This window comes from Gossypium raimondii, chromosome 5 (genome assembly GCF_025698545.1).
Source record: "Gossypium raimondii isolate GPD5lz chromosome 5, ASM2569854v1, whole genome shotgun sequence".
Taxonomy (NCBI): domain Eukaryota; kingdom Viridiplantae; phylum Streptophyta; class Magnoliopsida; order Malvales; family Malvaceae; genus Gossypium; species Gossypium raimondii.
This window is the reverse complement of record NC_068569.1, coordinates 15,141,641-15,162,166: the sequence shown is the minus strand read 5'-3', so window position 1 is coordinate 15,162,166 and position 20,526 is coordinate 15,141,641. Positions and strand designations below refer to the sequence as shown.

Sequence of the window (20,526 nt, the reverse complement as noted above, 5' to 3'; positions counted from 1 at the left end):
ATATATGTGTTTTGAGTCTTGTGGCATGTACCTATATTAATTGGTATGTTTTTAAGTCAATATTTGATACTTTTGGTATGATGACCTATAAAGTTTTTAAAAGCTAAGTTTCATCACTTGAATTATGATTATCTATGTTTGTTTGTGCGTGAACTTTTTAGTTAGTAGATTGAACCTTAATGCTTTGGATGTTATGTTTTAATGACATTTAATTATGTTTACATGTGTTAAATTGGTAATTTTGTATTGGTGCAATATTTGAGTATGTTTTACGTACATTTAGATAAGGTTTGTACGCTTAAAAATGTGCAGTTTAAGCCATGTGACCATTTAGTCTCGAGACAAAAAGAACATGTCTCGAGACCATTAGAACAAGTTTCATTTAAATTTTGTATTTAAGAGCTTGAGGCCTCAAGACAATTGATCCTAGGTTTCGAGACAAGTGGTCTTTGTCTCAAGACAGAAGGCATTGAAGGTAAATAGGTTTTACTTAGCTCCAGGTCTCGAGACAAGAACCCATTGTATTGAGACATTCAAACATCAAAGCAAAAATAGGAAAATAGGGCAGGTTGGTCTCTGGGCCCTGTCTCGAAACACAATTAGTAGTATCTCAAGACATACTAACTTCAAAGCTAAAAATCCTAAAATAATTTATGACCTATCTCGAGACATAGAGATATTTGTCTCTAGACATGAATTTGAAATTTGACATTTGAGTTCGAATTCAAGTCCTAACTCAACATTTGACTTTTCTTAACTTCGTTTAACAATGATCTTGAACCTTAATATTTATAAATGAATAATTGCGAGTATGATTGATGATTAAATTGGTTAATTGCTATATTATGTTTTAGATTTTATGATTATGAAATGGATTGGCTTGAGTTACTTTGACAACGTAATGCAACATCACATACTTGAATCTAGTGACTAAATAGAGTAGAAGATGTTATATTTTATCTTATTACATTTTAGTTACTCATATGTCTATGATTTGTGTTTCTTTTATTCTATTTAATAATTAATTAAACATGTATTTATAATTATATTAATGTTTATAATGTATTCCAACTTAAAAATATAATTATTAATTAATAAAAACTTATGATACGTATGTCTACAGGTTATCAATGTTTGAGTTGTTAATTAGAACTTAGAACACTCACTACACCAGAATAGGCCTTTAGCGGCACTTTTAGCGGCGTTTGGAACAAAAGCGCCACAAAAAATCAAGCATTAGCGGCGATTTAGTCAAAGTGCCACTAAAGGTAGACCATCAGCGGCGATTTCCAAAAAGCGCCGCCAAAAATAGTACTCCAACCAATCCCAAAAGACTGAGACAGGTGCGCAACAACCTCAATACATTTGAGGAATCGAAGAAGAAACAGGGAAGAACATTAAGTTGCTCATCCAAAGACTGAATATTAGATACATAATTATACACTAAATTCATTTGTTGAGTCTCTCTCTATATGTTTATATTGGTTTCGAAGTCTAATTTCATGGACAAACAATCTTCAATTTCGTAATGATTTTTTTTATAAAAAAAGGAAAAACATTTATCAGAAGTTCATTATTGTCGAGGTTGACTATTTAGCTACATACTTTTTTTTGGTCAAAAGCAATCATAAATCACCAATAGGAGTCAAACCCATATTTGAACTTTTTTAGCTTTGAGGTATGAACCACTCTCGAGTCTGTTGGAAATATATTAAAACAAAAAGTTATATATATCACTTAATTATATATATATATATAGCCGTAAAATAAAAAGTTATATCACTTAATTAATAATAAACATTATGATTACTTAAGTAAATATCTATTAAAAAATTTATGAATTATGACTAAAGATGAGATTATTCATTGAGTAGTTTTGTCTTCTATAGATAGAAATGAAATTTTATTTGCATAACACACCAAAACACATAGAAACAAAATTTATTTCTATTCTTCCACTATCTTTTATATTCCTAAATTGTTCTATAAAGAATTACAACAGAAATTCTTTATAGAAATTGATATCCTTGTTATGCTCCGCTCAGTGCTCAGCGTATTGTTTTTGTCAGTGCAAAACGTAGATAATCATTGGGCTTCATTGCATCCTCGAGATTTATTTGTCAATAACTCTTTTGCACTAGTGTCTATATCAATGCCACTTTTGTCGATATCCATCATCATAATACCAAACTTGTAGTGGCATGTGAATGCGTAGTAAACAAACAAGCCTTCTTTAATATCTCATAAATTGCGAAACTAGAACCTTAAAATTGTTGGTGCGTGGAAATAAAAATGAACTTATGAGAAATTAACGAAGGCTTCAAGGCATGTATTAATGCCACTTTCTTTAAGGTTCTATTCACTCCCGCTATATTTAGGTGTGCAAAAGAGTTACTGGCAAATGAATCTCGAAGATACAATGAAGCCCAATGATTGTCTATGTTTTGCACTGACAGAAACAGTCCACTGAGCACTGAGCGGAGCACAATAAGGATATCAATTTCTATAAAGAATTTTTACAGTAATTTTTTTAGAACAATCTAAGAATATAAAAGATGATGTAAGAATAGAAATGAACTTTGTTTCTATGTTTTTTTTGTGTTATGCAAATGAAATTTTATTCCTATCTATATATAGGAAGTCTCATGTCTCTTTGTAGGGACATAACTATCCAAATGGATAGTCATATATTTAGTTATAAACATAATTATTCAATAGATATCTACTTGAATAATTATAACATTTTATTTATAACTATTGGAACATTATATATATTAAAAAATATCCCTCAAAGACAAAAGATATTTTCTTTTATGATTCATAAGAATACACCAAACTTTCATCCAATAACTTTGTTCCCAGGTTGTAATCTTATGATTTGTAAGTTTTGAGTAATAATAGTAGTAAGAGGATGTTTTTCAACCATCCTTGTTGGTAGGAATCGAAGATTTTCGTTGCTTTTTCCATGTTGTAATGGTTAAATGAAAAAGCCTGAAAAGAACCCCAACAACATGTCAACCCTACACCTAAAGTCTACAGTGCTGCCCACCTCCCAACCTTAGAGGCTGCCTTGCCTTTCTTTCTCCTAATGACTCTAAACCCCTAAAATTTTGACTTGAATTTTGAAAATATTTTCGCAAACGTACAATTGAAAACAATGAAATAATTACAACATTGAGTGGAGCAGCCAACAACATGTAGACAATGTGGCGGCGGGAGATACCGATGGATGAAAATAAAATATCAGCCATGCAATCTTTATTTTATTTCTCTACCACCAACGCCCACCTTGTGAGGTAAGATATCATTGAAAATTTTGAAACCCTTTTTTCAACCACAGTTTATTTTTTTAGTTTTGTATTGACATTTTCTTGATTTTAGTAGCAATTTATTATAAAATACAAATTTATTTGAATCTAAATTAATGAACGTAATAGAGAATGAAGGCCTTCAAACGTATGTATGTAGTATTATTAATCATTATCGTAACCACTTGATTTGATATAATATGGATCACATGGGGTATTTCTACTGATTATGTATAAATATTCCAAACCATTTCTAAACAAGGCATTGATTGATAGAGTCGTCTATTTGCCCATCTAAGGATCATAGTGTCCGGTCAATAAGGCATAGTAGGTTTTCTTTTTAGGTGGTCCAATACAACAAATAAAACAACACTTCTTGGAATTTTACGTAGATTAGATACGATACTAGCTTAGAGGATGGAGCATAAAACGTAGGGAATGCAGTTTAGTGGGTGTAGTAATCCTAAAAGCATGGGAGAATCGCCATCATTTTAAAAAGACATGATGGTACTGTACTGTTGTATGCATCAAAAAGTTTCATCCGCATTTTTTCCATTAAAAATTCGAACAATACGGGAGAGACGGAGAAATTACAAGAGAAGCTCCGAGTGGGAAGGAACGGCCGTGATCCGGGCATCGTCCCATACGAGTACATTGGGCTATCTTATCAGCCAGTTTATTAGCCTCTCTAACCACAGTGAACCGTCCAGTTTGTGGGTCATTACTTCGCTATATATGTAGTATATACTAGATTTATTTCTTCCTTGTGGGTCCCCTATATGGATGTTGAATGTTGATTGATCATCATGGTTGTGTAAAATACACTGTATCTCTGATAGAAGCAAGTTAAAGTTTATATATATAAATAGTTTACAGACTCCAACGTGAAGAAACACCGCACCGCACACATGGAAAACCGGAAACGAGAATCAAACAAAGCTAGCTAACTTAAATTACGGAAGTTTGGTTACAAATTACAAAACTAGATTCTTCTTTTTCTCCTTAACCATTCATGATCCCTGCGAAAACATTCCAATGAAATCTGTCAGTTAGTTATTGTTGTTTTTAACAGTAGCTAACGGCTTAACTGTAGAGTTAACCAGAAACATAACATAATAAAATAATAAACCCAAGGCTAAGAGACAAAACCATGAAAAGCTGGCAGCCGTGTGCCTAACTTTGAAAACAGATGATTGAGAGGGCGTGTGTGAACAAAGATGCAGAGAAAAGAAAATAAGATGAATGGGGACAATGGGTAACGCCAAATATCCTTGATATTAGCTCTATTTCCTCACAGAGTCACAGGGTAGATTGGTAGTTGATATACAACCACATCTTCACTAAAGCAAATTCTCAAACTTTCTCAGATTTACAATCCTAAAACCCACATAAATTAAATAATATCTATGGGTTTTTGGGTCAGAGTTTAAACAACTTGGTAAATTAAGGAAGAACTGAAGCAGCTTCATCTCAATCGTATTCATCAAAAATAGTTTCGAGTTTGACGTGTGTTGTTTGTTTTCATCTGAGCATGGATGTTAGAGACTGGAAAACAACTTCTTCACAAGGAATGGTGAGTCCTCTCTCGTGATCAAAACCGAATTCTTCTTCAGCTTGATGAAGCAAGCTTTGGAACTCCGGTCGGCTCAAGAAAGAAATGGGCACAATGTATCTGCTTCTGTTTTCACCAACATACACAACGAAATGTCCTTTTGGGACATCCAAAGGGAGTCCTTCTTCATCATCATAGCTCTGTTTCTTTCCTAAGCTTGAGCACCTTTTCAGGATTTGCTTGATGACTGCTGTTTGAGGCAACTTGTTTGATTTCCTGATAGCCATCTTCTTTAAATTGCTGCTGATGTAAAACTTGTTTGGGGGTAAAAGGTTTAGATTTTGAGAGGAATATTAGAGCAAGAGAGAAGAGTTTAGAGAGATTTGATGGAAAATTGAAGAGGGTTGGAAGGGAACGGGGATATATATACAAATATTTATATTGTGGAACTAACAGGATTTGAAAAAGATGGAGAAACAAAATCATGTGAGGTTGTGACCTTGTGGGGACAAGGGACAGACCATGGGTGTGTTTGGGGGTCTGTGTGAGCTAACAGGACACCCCTCAAGGCAACCCCCTTGGGATTACTCCAACTTGTTGCCCTCCCAATGGACATCATGGTCCATCTCTCTTGCCCTTCAAGTTTCCCTATTCTACCGAATTAGCCCGCCCCCGTCAATTTCCTATGTTTGATTTTGGTTGGTATATAGATGTGTAGAAATCTGTAAATCTCATTAAAGTTATTATCTATATAGTAATTACATGTGTACAAACTAGTCAAAGTTGGTGTCTAAGAAAATAAGCATTTTGAGCATACGAGTAATCAGAATTAAAATGTAACCATGGTCTATGATGTTCGAGTTAGGAAATGAACTCAAAGTCCAACCCTTAGCTGTCAAATCTGCGATAGCATACTGGTACCACAAAATTGAACAATCTTCTCTACATGCATTCTTCAATCTACTTGTAACTTAAAAAAATGGTGAGATTGGGTGGACAGGAACTGCCCCACTGAACCGCCTAGTGTTGGTAAACGATGGCAGATGAAGAGAGAAGAAGGCATTGACTGTTCCAAAACATAATCCCATGTTCATTACAAATAGTACTAAAGCTTCAATAGCACGTGTCACTGTTTGATATAATTTGAGCACATTTGAATTGAATCCGAGACCATATTTCTATCTGCATTCATCAGGAAAATAAAGGGGATGAAATAGTTTGATTTTCTTGAAGATCTCTCTCTCGGTATATGAACATTTATGGACTTTGGTAATGGTGGTTTTTGAGCTAGCCAGCTAGGCTAGCAGATGGAACTACCAAATGTGAACATAGTCATAATCAGATCATAAATGACAACCACTTGTCTTTTACTCTTCTATAGCCTACCCAAACTTATGATGCATGCCACCATCTCTCTATTTTCCCCATGTTCTAAGGTCTAGAAGAGCCACAGCTGGTCTCGCATTCCACCCAATTCATGTTCTGTTTAATGCTTTGTTACGGCTACGTACGTCTTGCACTCTACCCTTCTGAAAACCTTCCCCTCCGTTTTAATCGCGTATAATTATCTTTTATCACTGTCAGCTATGTTTTTACGGGGTAGTTATGTATGTTATTAGACATAGGATTAATATACTATTTGGTACTTGAGTTTGGTTTCAATGTTCAATCTGGCACTTAAATTTTTCTTGTCCGAATTTTGTAATGTTCTATTTGGTAATTAGACCAAATGGCATCATGTGGACCAATGAATATTATGACACGTGTACTCAAGTAAAAAATATATAGGTATTTAATAGAGACAAAAAAAAGTAAAAAAAAGTTTAGTTACCAAATTGATTGAAGCCAAATCAAGTACTTAAAAGGGACCAAAATACCTTAAGTATCAAGTTGAAAAACTTAGGTATTAAAATGAACATTAAACCCAAACTCAATTATCAAATTGAATATTGAAGCCAAACTTAGATATCAAATAGTATATTAGCCCTTAAGTATATACTAGTGTTACGGGACTAGACCTTTCGTCACGCAATCCGTGTGGCCTTATGCGATTTCTTCGCTTCAAATGTGCCTAAGTCAACCTAACTCTCACAAAATGACGATTCCCGCAGAATTACTCTAAGGTATCAAAATATAGCAAAACCAATCTCAAAGACAAAAAAAAGTTCAAAAGAGCAAAATAACCATAGAAAAGCAATGCACACAAAGTGTTTGAGTAAATACTTTCAATATATTATTTTAACTCAAATAATAACGAGTACAATGAATTCAATGGATGAATTACAAATGAGGAGGAGGTTATCTACAATTAAGTTACATCGATGGTATAGATTGAATTACATCAACGGACAAGATTGAAATCTATCTACAATTAAGGGATTTACATAATGTCCAAGATTACAAAATCAAATCTTATCAAATTATAAATCTTCTAATATTATTTTCCCTAATTAACAAACTAGCCCTAACTTCCTATAACTGTTTCACTAAGCCACCAAGACTTTAAGTGGATGAGTTTTGTCACTTGTTCTTCGAATCGGGTCAATTCAAGCGGATCAAATGAGCCTCATTTAATATGTAGACTTTCATAGGACATTTTTGTTGCAATGTTCACGGGGTTTAAACTACGACTCATGACACTAGTGTCACGAGTCGCAATTCAAAGCCCGTGACCATCGCACCAAATACATCCAATGGAGGTCTATTGCTCAAATGGGGATCATTTGGCCCACGAGAACTAGCCCGATTGAAAGAGCTATTAGAGAAGCCTGTCAGATTGAAGCCTGGTTGGCCCGATAATGAAGAGATGAGAACTTAGGCTAATATGGTAACTAATCTTAGAAGATAGAGGGAATCATATCTTGTAAAAGATTAGATTAGATTAGATTTGATATGGCATATCTTGTAAATCTCTAAAATAAAGGGATATAGTTAATCTCGTCCGTCGATGTAAATGTATCTTGACCGTCGGTTTTGGGGGAGCTCAACTATAAATAGAGAACCTCCCCCTCAGTTGTACTTGTAATAGCCTGAATATTCAGTGGTGTCGGAATGGTGATTCGAGATCACTAAATCTGACAAACGAGTAGAAAATATTATAAATTTTGTAAGTATAAGTTAAATGTGAAGTTAGAAAAATTTTTGAAATAGTGAATAGTGTACTAGGAATAAATATTAAAATAATTAAAATAAAAAAATGAGGTATCGAGACCTCGAAGATTTTAAACCGAGCCATAAATATTTTTAGAAATATTTATAGAGTGTCATTGAGTTGGTATTAAAGTTTCGTTAGAAAATTTTAACGTTTGGATAGTTAATTAACTAAAAAGGACTAAATTGAAAATAGTGTAAAATTTGTTAAATTGTGATTAAATAGCTTAAGTGACTAATGAGGAGGGATTTAAAAGGTAATTAGGCCCAAATTTTATGGGCTGGACGGTTGGGTAAGAAAAAAATCAGCAGAATGTAAGTAGAAATAGGGGCAAAATTGGAAACTTAACAAATTAAACATTTAAAACAAAGACAAAAGTGAAAAATCTAGAGATCTCTTCACAATTTATCAGCAAAAACGCCATAGGAGGTCTGAAACAAGCTGGTTTTTCATATATTTGAATCATGTAAGTTTAATTCTTGATTATTTCTTCTAATTTTTGTGATTTTGATACTTTTACAATTAGGCCCAACTAATTATTTCATTAGTTTTTGATTTCATGGATGATTTTGAAAGTTTATATGAATACATGCTGGAAGTATATGATGAATGAACATGGAATTAAAGCTTTAATTTTGTTATATGATGATTTTATTAAGTAATTTTGATAGAAATTGATTTTAGGGACTTAATTGTGAAAAATTTGGGAATTAAGGTTTGGTGTTGCGATTTTGAGTATGAAAGGCTATGTAGTAGTTTAAAATAGTTGGAAAAGGTGTTAATTGAGAAAAATTAGATCAATTGAGGGGTTAATTTAGTAGGGACCAAATTGTAAAAACTGTAAAGTTTGGGGTAAAAGTGTAATTTCGAAAATTTAAGGGCATAAATTGTGAAATGGATTAGAATAGAATTATATGCTGATGAATGAATAAATTTGTATTTTAGATCGAGAACCCGAAGTAAGCCGAGGAAAAGAAAAAGTAGTTGATTAGTCCCTGAACTTTTGCAAATTCTGCAAATCGACCCAGGTAAGTTCATATGGCTGAAATTTAATGATTAAATGTTAATTTCATGAATTATACAATGTATGATGAAATGTATTTATTGTTGAAATGAGAATAAAATAAAAATGTGAAAATCGAATAAATGATCAAATTAAGTGGAACGCCGGATTTGAGTACTTCTGATCAAGTGACAAAGTGATAAGTGGCTACACTTATCTGATCAAGAAACAAAGTGATAAGTGGTTACACTTATCTGATCAAGAGACAAAGTGATAAGTGGCTACACTTATCTGATCAAGTGATAAAGTGATAAGTGATAGCTTCACTACACTTATCGATCAATGGCAAAGTGATAAGTGGTAGCCTAGCTACACTTATCGATCAAGGACAAGTGATAAGAGGTCATATGTCAAAGTGAAAGTGAAGTACTCAATTTTCCGTAACCGTTCCTTAATTTTGATCAAGGATGGTAAGTGACAAATGGGCCCAAAGGAATTATGGTAAAAGAATAAGTAGTAGTGAGTTTATACCAAGGAACTCACCAAAGATTGTGGTTGACAGTAAATTTAGTAATGGTGTATATTGTATAAGTGTACAAGTGTTTGGTAAGATTTATGTTTTATGCCTATGAACTTACTAAGCTTTTCTATAAGCTTACATGTGTGTGTTTATTGTTTTGTAGATTAACGATTTATACATTCGGAGGATCGGATCTACATCAAGAATCACACTATCCGATATACTCCGTAGATTATGTTAAGCAACTTTTGGATTTATATGGCATGTATAGGAATTGAAGTAAAAAGTAAATTTGAATGTTATGGTTGCGTTAGATATCGAAATATATACATGTTTTTAGTTTGAAATGGTTGATTGGTTGAACTTCATTAGTATTTAAATGAAGTAGATGAAATCTTGGAATTGGTTGTGATTTGAAATTTGCGGGAAGGTTAGACAATTATAAAGGGTTATATTGAATTTTTTAAAAATTGCAATGGAGCGATTCTTGGAATGACATTGATATAAATTTTAAAAATCACCAAAAATAGTGGAAATAGAATTAGAAGTTGAGTGAGAAATGAAATTAAAGCTGAAAGAGTCTACTTTCATATGAAAGAAGTGGAGTAAGCAAAAGAATTATATACTTTTAGATATTTGAATTTTAGTTTTGAAGTCCCTGCTCGACTTTAGAAATTCATTAAAATTGTACAGAAGGAATTATGAGTTATAATTTATATGTATAGATTCCTTAATGAGTCTATTTTCAGTAGAAATAAGTTCAATCACCATATGAAGCCTTTAATAAGAGATAATTAAATTTTAGTGATGAGTGGTCAGGATAGTCGATTAGTGAAACAGGGGAGACTTCAACTAATAAACTGTACTAATTGGCTAAAGCAAAAATTCTGAAAAATTTATAATGAATAGATATATGAGTCTAGTTTCAGGAAAAATTTACGGATCTAAATTTCGAGTTTCTTAGCTTGAATTATAATTATTTTAGTGACTGCTGTACAGGTGGACAGCTTTATTATGAATGATGAAATTAAATTTGAAAGTAAATTTTTATGCCCCGAACTTTTAAGTTAAGTCAAGTAACGCCTCATGCTCGACTCCGGCAACGGTATTGGGTAAGGGGTGTTACAGTACTCACTCCATTCATTGTTTCATTTTTTTTGTGAATAAGAGAATTAGAGTATTTACTCAAACACTTTGCGAGCGCTCTTTTTGTTGTTCTTTAGTTTAGCTTATTTTGGCATAAATCGCTTTCGCTCTTCAATTTGGTGCCTTGGAGGAGTTCTTAAAGAATCCTCACTTGAGTTAAGGCTGACTTAGGCGAGTTTGGACGAACGGATCGCCTAAGGCCGTACGGATCGCAAAAGAAAATTCTAGCCCCATGATAAGTGGTATTAGAGCTGTTGGTTCGAACCAAGTGATATCTGAGTTATTGGTTCGAAGGCACCGTTGGGATGTCGAAAGAAGAGTTCGAACAAAAGTGGGCGAGAAAGTATTTGAGGGAGACATTATTGGCAGTAGAGGAATGTGTGGGTAAACTCGAGAGATCCATGGAGGATGTGAAGGATGCACTCGATGGGGTCGAGGATCGCATAGCAAACTGGAAGGAGCAATCCGGAGACTATGTAAAGATGTCTCTTGATTCCATCATGGATAAGGTAAACGAGTTGTTTAATTCACACAGGGATAAGCTGTCGGAAACGAATGATGCTCTTGAGTCCATGATGATGGCTTTGATGGAGGAAATAATGGCCACGGCGAGGGCTTTGAGCACAAGAATAGAAGAGCTCGAGGGAGAGCTGGCCTTGTACCGAGTAGCCGTGGGGAAAGGAGTGGTAAATGCAGCACTCAATAACGAGGATGTCCCGAAGCCGAAAGAGTTTGTGGGGACAAGGTCTGCATGCGATGTGGATAATTTCTTGTGGAGGATGGAAAACTACTTCCGTGCCAAAGGCATCGTGGATGATGCGGTTAAGGTAAACACTGCTTCAATGTCTCTTACTTCCATTGTACTTTTATGGTGGCGAGGCAGGACCACAGATAAAAGGATAACGCAAATAGAAGGGACAGTTGTACCCAGAGTTTACCGAGGAAGAAGCTTAGGCAAAGTTGCAAAGGATAACGCAACGGGGCACAGTGGGGGAGTATGTTCGAGAGTTCAAGGAACTCATGTTCCAAGTTTCAGATGTGACCGAAGAAGAAGCATTGCTTGCTTTTCAGAATGGTTTGAAGTCGTGGGTCAGACAGAAGGTGGAATAAAAGGGTGTCCAAAAGCTGTCGGAAGCCATGACGGTAGTTGAGTCCGTGGTCAAGCTTGGTCTAAAGAAAGACAACCTTGGGTCTTCCAAGTCCGAGGAAAGAGGCATATGTGAAATGGATCACAAGGAAGATATTGTTGATGGTAATGGAAACGGCGACAATGGTGGTAATGGGAAACCACTAGTTGGGAAGAAGAAACCACGAGGAAAAGGGACAAGCTGAAATGCTTTCTCTGTAACGGTCCACACATGTTGAAGAAATGTCCGAGAAAATCCGCACTTAAGGAGAAGCCGGTGGATAAGGCCTTGGTACTTAGTTCAAGCACAAGGGGTGTCAAAGCCAAGGAGGCCAAAAGCGAGAAGAAGCCAGTAGAGTGCTTCTTGTGTCATGGTTCGCATAGGTTGCAGAAGTGTCCGAGTAAGTCTGTCATCAAAGGGAACGATGGAGCAGACAATGAGCCCAAGAAGCTTGGTTCGAGCAAGGGAAAATCTAAAGCCAAGAGGGCAAAGAGGGGCAAAAAGAAGCGAGTAAAGTGCTTCTTGTGTCGTGGTCCGCATGAGTTGTGAAACTGTCCAAAGCAAGCCGGAGTCAAAAGAAAGGCAACATCTGTGCTTGGTGAGTCAACAGAAGGACTTCCACCAAAGGAAGATGTGAGTTTGTTATCGGACTTAGAGGAAAAAGTTGCGATGAAAACAGTGAAGCTGGGACCAATAAGGCTCAAGTTGAGTGAAGCGTCGTAGTTGGTTGAGTCATCGACAAGGCTTCCACCTATAAGAGAGGTGGGTGGTGCATCAGACTTCAAGGAAAAAGAAGTGATGCATGAGGGACAGTTGACCAGAGTAAATGCAAAGGTACATTCTGAACACTTTGATAGTGTGTTGCATTCTAACTTGTTGACTTGGCGAAAACGTTGGGGCCCTTTCGAAGTTCTTAAGCAAAGAAGCCGAGAGACTGTGGGCAAAGCGAAGCCAAGTGTGGTGAATCAAGAGGATTCTGGTCGAGTAAAGTTAGAATGTGGACAAGAGAGTGACAAAGCTTATTGTCATTGAGATGTACAAACGAGTAGGACGGTTCGAGTGAAGAAGCGACGTAAGCCGAAGCAAAAGTCCCGAAGAAAGGGAAAAGCTAAGGCGTTGAGACGAGACCGAGGCGAATCAAGTCAGTGCCATTCGGAAGTCGCAACGAGGACGTTGCGAGAATGGGTGGGGGAGAATGTCACGGGTCGTAGTTCAAATCCCGTGACCATCGCACCAAATGCATCCAATGGAGGTCTATTGCTCAAATGGGGATCATTTGGCCCACGAGAACTGGCCCGATTAAAAGAGCTATTGGAGAAGCCTGTCAGATTGAAGCCTGGTTGGCCCGATAATGAAGAGATAACAACTTAGGCTAATATGGTAACTAATTTTAGAAGATAGAGGGAATCATATCTTGTAAAAGATTAGATTAGATTTGATATGGCATATCTTGTAAATCCCTAAAATAAATGAATATGGTTAATCTCGTCCGTCGATGTAAATGTATCTTGACCGTCGGTTTTGGGGGAGCTCAACTATAAATAGAGAACCTCCCCCTCAGTTGTACTCACTCAATTCATTGTTTCATTATTCTTTGTGAATAAGAGAATTGAGAGCATTTACTCAAACACTTTGCGAGCGCTCTTTCTGTTATTCTTTGGTTTAGCTTATTTTGGCATAAATCGCTTCCGCTCTTCAATTTGGTGCATTGGAGGAGTTATTAAGGAATCCTCACTTGAGTTAAGGCTGACTTAGGCGAGTTTGGACGAACGGATCACCTAAGGCCGCACAGATTGCAAGAGAAAACTCTAGCCCCGTGACACTAGTACATTGATAGTAGGTGATCTTGTGTAATTAATGTATTGTTTCAATGTCTAAGAGCATATGTGGTTTGATGCTAGATGAAGAACCTGTATCTCTAAAACATTATGATGTTTTAAACATTACATACAGGTACTTAAATTAAGGGTTAGTTTAGCATTGCTTTTAAGAAATATTTTTGAAACACAACATTTTTAGGGAGAAGCTAAAATTTTCTGCTTTGTCAAAAGTACTTTTTGGCAAATTTTTGGGATTTGAAAAATACTTTTTCTCTAAAAAAAACATATTATTTAGCAATGCTTTTATCTCAGAAATAATTTTTATCCCAAAAGCACTTGTTAGAAGCAATGCAAAATTGACCCTGACCCAATTAAATACTTATTTATTTGGTTCCACTTTTGGTCATAGCTAGAATCAAAACATTGAATTCCAGTAGAAAGTTGGCCCAAAGTTACAGTTTAGTAGGTGTACCTGTTGAACAGCATAACTAGGCTGTATGTGGTCTGAATCTGATCATAATAACTGACGGTAATTTCATCAACAGATTCAATGGATTGCATTGAAGGACTAGTACAAGAAAAGAAGGCTCAACTCATTGACCAAAGGAAACGACACCATGTTCTGCGATTGAAATTAATTTCGTTTACAGAGTGGAAACATGAAAACTTGAAAACATATACTGATATACGAATGTGGGACCAAAGTACACTCCACCGAAAGCCGAAAGGTAGTGGCTATGAAAGGTTTGAGCCCAGACAAGTATTAATTCTTGGGTGGAGGAAATAGCCTCATCCCATCTTATTAAGCTAACCCTTTTAACTCAGAGAAACCATAATCATATGTTGATAGAAGGATTGTTAAACTGTGTTTGAGATATTTTTTATTTGCTTGTGTTATATTCATCCTAGTATTCCTAGAGGGATCATTATTTCCGTGCATTACATAAGCAATATTGGTTTTGAGGTGACCTTCTACCTGCAAAAGTATCCGTATAGAGAGGCCATATTCAAGTAACCCTTAAGATGGGGAAAGATGTTAGGGGTAAGCAAGTTGCATGGAAAAAAAGGGATGGATCCTTTACTAGAAATATAAGCAGACAGCAATGACAAACATGTTCCAAAATCCAAACCGCTACGAAAAAGTTGACACCGACTTCACAGTGTATAAATATAAAGGATTACTTGAGAAACCAGACAAACAGACAACAACCCCAAAATATTGGTGGCCGGGGACGGTGACCCTTACAAGTAGGCAGCTCGACAAGGCATATTCATGGAGTTTTTGAAAACCTGATCTTAAAGTAGTGTACGAGGAATGGAGAAGAAAAGAAAACGGGTCTCGGCCCCACCCGTTTTACAGCTAAGTCCGTGGGAATCCGGATCACCAAGGACTGACGGATGTAGCATAAACAGAGAGTTAAAGCACATGTATCGTGTTGATGGTCTATTACAACAACTGTATCTTTATGGTCTGTTGGTGTTTTGCATTGAATTTCAGGGAGCAACGTTCTAACCATCTACCTTGAAGTTTCCATGAATTTCGGTTGAGCCATGGAAAGCCATATTAAGTAAGACGTTTAATAGCTAAAGTTTATGACCATGACCAAATTTATAAGATCAAAAAATTAAACATTTCAACCGTGGGTTTGATAAAATGCTGTTTTCTGTAAGTCTGCTATCAAATGGAGAGAAGGAAAAACTAGAATTAAATCCAGGTCTTCCTTAAGTGTAAGGTTCAGCTGACCTGATTGACGTGATTAATTGAGTTTAGATTTCATGTTATGCAAAAATAAAACTAGAGCCTTTATGGGCATTATACAATTGTGCTTTCGAGATAATAGAAAGCGTTTAGGTTTGAGAAAATTTATTTCACTAGAAGTAGCTGCTTGAAAGACTTAATAATGAGTTATAGGAGCTTAAAAGTTCGCTTTTCAGACTGAGTTCCACGATGATTAACACTGCTCTGTTAAACGAATCAGTCCATATCCCACTTTCTTACAGCTTCGATATTTCACAGTCCGACATTAGTGCCAGTACCAGAAGCATTAAAGAAGCTCTAAAACTAAACCAGAAAGTGGAAATGTCAAACTTGAAAAAAGAATGAGATTTCAAACCAGCATCAATTGTTTGTCTTGCTACAATATTATCCGCTTAAAAACAAAACCCCAACCACCAGGGAGTTGAACAAAGGCATAAAAGTAGACATGGAGATGTTGAATCCATTACTGGTGCTGCTGCCATTAGGAACTTGACACCATAGGACAAGCCTACCACACATGTTATGTAATAAAACTCGCTGCAAGATCTACTACTAAATTATGCATCTAAGAAGATACAGCAGCTGGTTGCTGTGTTGCCTCCTCTGCTTGCAAACTCTCGTAGTATTTGACAAGGACTTCCCATCCCCCAGGGCACATAAAACCATCGGGAGGGTTCTCACCAGTTCTTGCATAGGTTCGCATCTGCAGCAATGAGTTAGAATCAGAACATAATTACATACAACTTGAAAATGCTACAACTTTTCAAACTACCATTACATGCCATGCATTATACCAAAGAACCTCGCCACCATAAACTTTATTGCTAATTTATTTTTTTCAACTGAAACTTAATGCATTATACTGCAAAATTCAAGAACAAAATTGACGCTTAGTAAAAATACAGGTTAATATTAGTGGAAGCTTTACGAGGACCCTTGGAGATCCAATCTGTCATTATAAGTTTTTGTAAGTACTGAACAAAAATGGTATATGCAGCCTGACTAACAAGTATGCTTACTCTTCTGAAACTACTGTTACATGTCATGCATTATACCATGAACCTTACCATCATACGTTTCATGCCTAATTTAATTTTTTTCAGCTGAAATGTGAGGAATTGACCTAAACTGCCCATGATAACCTTTCATGACCTTTTACAAATTAATGAGTGAAGTTCAATCCCTCAAGTTTCCAAACAGACCCAGTTCCCTTAGTAGCCTGCCAATGCAGAAGCTCAAACCTAGTATGTGAAGATAGATTTGAGCACCAAGTGAGAACCAAGGCCAGTTGACTCAATCAGTGTTGTCAAGGCGTGTGCATAGGTGCATCCATGCCTGGCACCTTAGCATTTACAACAAAAGCACCTCAAACCCTTTCAGGTGAGGCCCGTTTCATCAGGTGCACATTTTTGTGAGAAGATAAGCATTAAAAAAAACCCAACTGATTGAATTTCTCTTTAATTTCTTTTATTGTCACTTTTTTTTTCAATTGATGTGCCTTTACTAGTAAGCAAGAACAGAATAATAGCAAACTCCATACTTCACAATATTTGAGCATTCAACAACATTGTCTATAAGGAAATCAAAAAATTGCATGTTTTGTAGATAAATTAGACCACACTTTAGAGTGTATTATACATCCTAAGCTTTATATATACACACACAGACTTACAAAAGCTCATACATATACACATTGCGCTTTACTTTACTCAGGCTAGTGCCTTTATTGCAGGCACTTTAAGGGTTCTAGGGGCTAAAGTGCCCCTTGTGCCCTTGACAATACTGGACTCAATAACAAGCATCTTTAGTTTAACATGTAGTGCTGCACAATACTTAAGATTGTTACAAAAGAATGAAGCCTCAAAACACCACCAAATTCTAGAAAAATCCAAAGTTACCTTGGTTCCAGAGATGAAGAGGAAATCTTTGGCACGTGAAGGATCAAAAAATGCCATCTTCTTTGCCACCATGTCATAAGCCGCAACCTAAGACGATAGTTCAGAAAAATTAGTGCAAAAATAAAAGAAAAACAACGTAATTAAGGCACCATTTAAACAAAATGCAGTCCTGAATTGAGTGGTAGATGTTTCTCTTAGAATCAATCGGTGATTTTTTTTTTCTTTTGCTGGATCAGTAATTAACTAATTATTAAGATTATGGGACTGCATATTGGCATCTGTTAAGACAGGTTAAGATGGGAGTTTCAAGAAAGGAACAGCTTGTATATCCTGCAAAAATTTGAGTCACCATTGGATAATACTCTCATTAACAGGACTAGAGTAACTCATTAATTGGAGATCTAGCAAAAGAACAGCCTACCCATATAAACAATTTGAAATGCCAATCAAGAAAAATTAGTAGAGTCTTGAATGATAAATGCAGATAGTATAAAAAATTAAGGTTAGACCAGCACAGATGTCACCTACCCTAAACGGCAAAATATTAAGCTTTTCCAAGCCAGGAGCCATGCTTAAGACTTTTTTCCCATGATCAGGGTCATACAGATCCCTTTTCTCTGTTGGGTGACCCATTCCAGCAGGATCACGACCAACAATGTAGAAGTTAGCCCCAGCATTTATCCTTGCCTTGGCATGCCACTGTACCTCTGTTGGACCTGCATAATGCATAGGTGATGGGAATATGGCCACAATGGTAGTCTCAGGGTCAAGGACTCCATCTTCTAGGACCTGAACATCATGATTCAAGACCAGAAGAATTCATTTATTTGAATGCTATCCACTATACAAGAAAAACATCATGATTCAGTACACGTTCTAAGCAAAGAAGAACGTAGAAATGCATTAAAGAATGTGCAGATATCTTATCATTGTAGCAATTGACCATAATCAGGATAATATTAGCAGTGGCTATACAGAGGGAATGATGGGAAAAACCTTGCTGTGTTGCTCCATCCGAACATCCAAGGGCACATCATCAGCCTTAGTGAAACCACCTAAAGGATGAAGCAAGAGGATTGGATTCTTGAAACCCATTTCTAGAAGTCGTCTCCGAGTATCATTCATCAATAGTGCATGTCCATTATGCACGGGATTCCTTAGCTGAAAAGCAAAAACAGCATCAGCATTACGCCTATCGAATTCCTTTCTGAGTTGCTTGGGGGAAAGTCTGTAGTGATCAAGCCCATCATTATATTTTACAGGTTTCAAAACTTCTAGGTCACCTCCAATGAGACAGTTTCCAGCAGGAATAATGACTTCCTCCACGTATGGCAAACCTGGTGCAGTTGTTCCCCATGTTCTAGCAATTCTTTCTTCTTTGTTATGCTTGTAGATTTCAATGCTGCGATAAACTTAAGTGGCATTAAAACGTTATTTTCAAGAACAATACATTGGTTTTCAAACTTGCCAGTACAATTTTCCCTTTCATGATTCAAATGACAATTAGATCATAAAGGAGCAATTAAGCACATGAACCAACAAGACTCCTCAAACTCAAACTCTTATCTATAGAACATATCCAACTAAACGAGGCGAAACTCTAAACCAAATTTATTCCATTTTCAAAAGTATAAAATGGGAGTAAAAATTTCAGATTTCAAATAATAATACAATTAGATTATCTAAATATACAATGTCAATTATCACATTCAAATAATAAACAATATCCATTTAATAGAAGGTTAAAAAGAGTATAGACCTCCTAAGAATGGCGATCAAGTCTCCATCAGGTCCAGCCAACCCAACATGGGAAGAAGACCCGATTCTCTCCTTAGTCTCATCATCAATAGCCAAAACAATGGGAAGTGACATGTTGACAATAGACCCATCTTTCAATCTCAGAGAATTAAAATGTAAGCTTTGCAAATACTCATCTTCCCTCATAAATCCTTTCAAAGGATTAGCCCAGCCTTCGCTGATTACATGCACCCACTCCACGTCGATTTTGGTTAGCCTCACCTTCGGCAATGACTCGGCCTCAATCGTCTTCGCTCCCCTTTCGCCCTCTGGGACAACCAGATCGACGAGGGCCCCGCCATCAGGCTCGATCAACGAGCTCTTGATCACGGGAGCTGGAGAATACTGGACGGGGGCTTGCATTTTTTTGGGTTGGTAATAAGTTAATTTTAAAGGATTAAAATGGTAAATAGAATTTGGTCGGATTTTAGTGTTATAACCCGTGAATCTGCTGGGTTTAGTGGTGAAGCTGAGGTAAGTAGGATAAGCGAAGTGAGATTTAATTGTTAGAGACATGATGGAAGGGGATTGTGAGAGTTGGTTCGAAGAACAAGTTGGTGGAAAAATAGAGGGAGATCCGGGAAAACAGGAGGACAGAACTTGAAGCTTTAAAATTGGCGAACATCTTCGTCGTTGTTGTCGTTGTTGTCGTTGGTGGTGGAGGACGAAAGAGGTTCGGCCTGGAAAAGAGAGCCACACGTTTGCCTCTTTCACTCCTTTTCGTGTTCTAACTGCGGATTTGGGTGGGCGTTGAGGGGACCAGACCACACCAAAGGCACGCTGAGCTTTGATTAAACAAAACGTATTCGGGCCACGACCCTATATGAAAAGGTTTTAGGATTACATATAGTATTTAATGGAAGTGTAATTATTGTCGGTAGTAATTATATTCTTTTGTATTTATAAAAATTGTAGTTTTTTTTATTTAATAGAATATAATTATATTTATTTATGTTCTTGTGACTCAATTATAAAAAACTTACAAAATACTATTAAATTATTTAATTTTTCTTTTTATCATTAATCATTAAATGATTATTGAAAAAATAATGTAATCGTTTTAAATTCAATATTATAATAAATTTAATCATTAATATTTACATATTACCTTATTTTATCATATTCTTTTACATATAAATATAACTCAATTCACAAGGTGTAAAATAAAAAAACACAAAATTATATATATTTAAATTTTGTTATTTTATTAAACTACATATTCTCTCGAAACACATTATTTTCCATATCGTCAAATGGTTAAGAGCTTAATATCAAGGACAATTAATTCATTTTTGTTAACTTAAGTTGATTATTATTGATAAAGCAAATCAAAACCTTAAAATATTGAAATTGTTAGACTTCAAATTGGATTGAATCAAGGAAGTGAATATTTTTATTTTCAAAGTATTGAATTGGGTTTTTTTGAAATTTGGGTAATTTTGTTG

At 35.8% G+C, this 20,526-nt stretch overlaps 2 protein-coding genes across 2 annotated transcripts; both read right to left on the bottom strand.

Annotated features, from left to right (window-relative positions):
- Positions 1–4,139: 4,139 nt before the first annotated feature.
- LOC105768944 (protein SMALL AUXIN UP-REGULATED RNA 51) lies at positions 4,140–5,514 on the bottom strand. Its single transcript, XM_012589241.2, has 2 exons — positions 4,458–5,514; positions 4,140–4,327 (listed from the first exon to the last, which is right to left on the bottom strand). Exon 1 carries the CDS (start codon positions 5,145–5,147, stop codon positions 4,830–4,832), a length of 318 nt encoding a protein of 105 aa, XP_012444695.1. The 5' UTR covers positions 5,148–5,514; the 3' UTR covers positions 4,140–4,327; positions 4,458–4,829.
- Positions 5,515–15,708: 10,194 nt separating this feature from the next.
- Positions 15,709–19,889, bottom strand: LOC105768942 (ATP sulfurylase 2). Its single transcript, XM_012589238.2, has 5 exons — positions 19,044–19,889; positions 18,281–18,686; positions 17,813–18,073; positions 17,285–17,371; positions 15,709–16,089 (listed from the first exon to the last, which is right to left on the bottom strand). Exons 1-5 carry the CDS (start codon positions 19,595–19,597, stop codon positions 15,952–15,954), a joined length of 1,446 nt encoding a protein of 481 aa, XP_012444692.1. The 5' UTR covers positions 19,598–19,889; the 3' UTR covers positions 15,709–15,951.
- Between the last annotated feature and the right edge of the window lie 637 nt (positions 19,890–20,526).